A 3223-nucleotide genomic window follows, 5' to 3' on the forward strand; every position below is an offset into this window, starting at 1 on the left:
CTGGCTCCGCGCGGGGCCGCTTCCCGGGTCGGCCGCGGGGCTCCGGCGGGGGCGGGGGCCGCGGCGGACGGGGCAGCGGGGCCGAGAGAGTGCGGGTAGCTCTGCGGCGCGGCGGCGGCGCGGCAGGGCCGGGCGGAGCCGAGCCCGGGGAGGACACGGCCCTGCTCCGTTTGCTGGGGCTCCGCCGGGGCCTGCGCCGGCTCCGCCGCCTGTGGGCCGGCCCGCGCGTTCAGCGGGGTCGAGGCAGGGGCCGGGGTCGGGGCTGGGGCCCGAGCCGGGGCTGCCTGCCGGAGGAGGAGAGCAGTGACGGGGAATCCGACGATGAGGTGAGACAGTCAGAGGCGTCCCCAGCGCCGGGCGGGGCGGAGGCCGGGGGCTTCCAGGGGTCTGGGTGGCCCCGAAGAATGACGTGGGGAAGCGGGGTCCACAGGGCCCCTGCGGAGGAAAAGGGCCTTGGAAATAGGCATGGGAGGTGGTAGGCTGCACGGAGCTGTCGGTGGAAGGGGCCTCTGCAAGTGGGTAGAGAAGCCCGAGCTGCAGCTGGGCACTTGGGCCCGAGGTGGGTCCTGCTGAAGTGTCCTGGGCTGATCCTTCTTGGTAGTTGGCAAAGCTAGGGCAGTAGAGGTTTGGGCGAGAAGGCTAGGGGGACTGCATGCCCAGCCAGTGGTGGTTGACAGCAGCAGCGAGGCTTTAGAGGACTCAGACTAAGGCTCACTGGGTTCTTACCTGTAAGCTGCCCCGCCCAGCCTCATAACCTCTGACACAGCCCTGGTTTCACCAGTGTGCCCCCATTTCCTCTTCTGACCTAAAGAGGAGAGAGGGTAGAATGGTGGAGGGCTTCCTCTTAGGGGCATAGGTTGAAGAGAAATGGAATGAAGGCTGAGACTGGGCACTCTGGCAGGTCTGAGTTCAGCTCTGGATTTATCCCCAGCCTCAGAAAAGGCAGGAAGGTGTGGGTTGCATTACTAAGGAGTTTGTAGCCACCTGAGGGCTCAGAATGGATCCTAATTTGATAAACCATTTGATACACACGCACACACACATACCATGGTTGGGTGGCCCTATTCCCATCTTCATTCAGGAAGAAACTACGACCTGTGAGGATGTAAATGGAGGTCCCACTTTTTTCCTAAATTGGAGTATGAGAGAAGCTGAGGGTAGTGTCTCCTGCATGGCCTGAGAAGACCCTGTTCTGTTTCCTTTTGGACCAGCAGGCAACTGATGGCTGTGCTGGTGTGGTCTGGCATAGGAGATGGGGGTTCAAAATGTCCTGTTTCCATCCCTAGGGAGAGACCCTGTTTTCTACTCCCTTTCACCTTCCAGTCTTCGGTTCTTTTGTAAATAGGAAGGGGTATATTAAGGGGGAAGCTGGGGATAGTCCTCGATACATGAGTCTCAGGTGGAACTAGGGCTTTGGCACTGACTGCTGTTTCTCCCCTCCACCCTTGGTCCCCTAAATCAGGAGTTTCAGGGTTTTCATTCAGATGAAGATGTGGTCCCCAGTTCCCTGCGCTCTGCGCTCCGGTCCCAGCGAGGTGAGTGATGGGGAAACTCTACCTCTATAGCTTTACAGGAATGTTATTCTCACTCTTTTTGTCAGCTCTTCCCTGTTCAATTAGAGTCTCCATCAGTTACTGAGTATGTTCTCTGTTCAAAGCCAAAGCTAGGCTGGGCTGTGGGGGAAACAGACAAGTAGGATTAGTCCCCGCCCTCCTGGAGCGCCTTCCTCAGCCTGCAGGGCTAGCTTGACCCATCTCCCCACACCTATTCTCCTTTTAGGTCGAGCCCCCCGAGGTCGGGGCCGCAAGCATAAGACGAGCCCCCTTGCACCTCCTCGCCTAGTCGATGTGGCTCCTACCCCCACAAAGACTCCTGCCCGGAAACGGGGAGAGGAGGGCACAGAACGGATGGTGCAGGCACTGACTGAACTTCTCCGGCGGGCCCAGGCACCCCCAGCCCCCCGAAGTCGGGCATGTGAGCCCTCCACCCCCCGTCGGTCTCGGGGGCGGCCCCCAGGAAGGCCAGCAGGCCCCTGCCGTAAGAAGCAACAAGCAGTAATGGTGGCAGAAGCAGCTGTGACAATCCCCAAACCTGAGCCTCCACCCCCTGTGGTTCCAGTAAAACACCGAACTGGCAGCTGGAAGTGCAAAGAGGGGCCTGGCCCAGGACCTGGGACCCCCAAGCGTGGAGGACAATCTGGGCGAGGAGGCCGTGGAGGCAGGGGCCGAGGCCGAGGCGGGCTCCCTCTTGTGATCAAGTTTGTTTCAAAGGCCAAAAAAGTGAAGATGGGACGCTTGTCCTTGGGACTTGAATCAGGTCAGGGTCAAGATCAACATGAGGAAAGCTGGCAGGATGCCCCCCAAGAAAGAGCTGGATCTGGACAGGGAGAGGACCCCTGCTGGAGCAAGGAGCAAAAGTTGGAGGAGGAGGAAGAGAGGGAGAAAGAAGAAGAGAAAGACGAAGAAGAGGGGGAAGAGAAGGAAGAGAGAGCTGTAACTGAGGAAGAGATGATGCTAGCCAAGGAAAAGGAAGAGGCAAAGCTGCCCTCACCACCCCTGACTCCTCCAGCTCCTCCCCCTCCTCCTCCCCTCCCCTCCCCCTCAACATCTCCTCCATCCCCATTTTGCCCTCCACCACCCTCAGTGACCCCTCCGCCCCCACCATCCCCTCTACCGCCTCCTGCCCCAGAGGAGCAAGAAGAATCCCCATCTCCTGTGATCCCAGCTACATGCTCTAGGAAGAGGGGCCGGCCTCCCCTGACTCCCAGCCAGCGGGCAGAACGGGAAGCTGCTCGGGCAGGGCCAGAGGGCACCTCTCCCACTCCAACTCCTAGCACCACCACAGGAGGCCCTCTGGAAGACAGCCCCACTGTGGCCCCCAAAAGCACCACCTTCCTCAAGAATATCCGACAGTTTATTATGCCTGTGGTGAGTGCCCGGTCCTCCCGTGTCATCAAGACACCCCGGCGATTTATGGATGAAGACCCCCCCAAACCCCCAAAGGTGGAGGTCTCACCTACTCCGCGGCCTCCCATTGCCATCTCCCCACTCGCCCCCCAGGAACCAGCACCAGCCCCTTCTCCACCATGTGCTCCAACTCCCCTACCTACTCCAGTCCCACTCCCTGAAAAGAGACGGTCCATCCTAAGGGAACCCACATTTCGCTGGACCTCGCTGACCCGGGAACTGCCCCCTCCTCCCCCTGCCCCTCCGCCTCCTCCCCC

General features: G+C 60.4%; 1 protein-coding gene across 1 annotated transcript in view; it reads left to right on the forward strand.

Annotated features, from left to right (window-relative positions):
- Window positions 1-2: 2 nt before the first annotated feature.
- The window catches only part of KMT2B (lysine methyltransferase 2B), a gene marked incomplete at its 5' end in the record, with an annotated part of 19075 nt that continues 15854 nt past the window's right edge, over window positions 3-3223 (forward strand). Inside the window, 3 exons of the mRNA XM_019624802.1 lie at window positions 3-326; window positions 1463-1535; window positions 1780-3220. Coding sequence (XP_019480347.1) covers window positions 3-326; window positions 1463-1535; window positions 1780-3220 — 1838 coding nt within the window. The remainder of the gene's footprint in view (window positions 327-1462; window positions 1536-1779; window positions 3221-3223) is intronic.

Source organism: Hipposideros armiger, unplaced genomic scaffold, assembly GCF_001890085.2.
Source record: "Hipposideros armiger isolate ML-2016 unplaced genomic scaffold, ASM189008v1 scaffold_609, whole genome shotgun sequence".
NCBI lineage: Eukaryota > Metazoa > Chordata > Mammalia > Chiroptera > Hipposideridae > Hipposideros > Hipposideros armiger.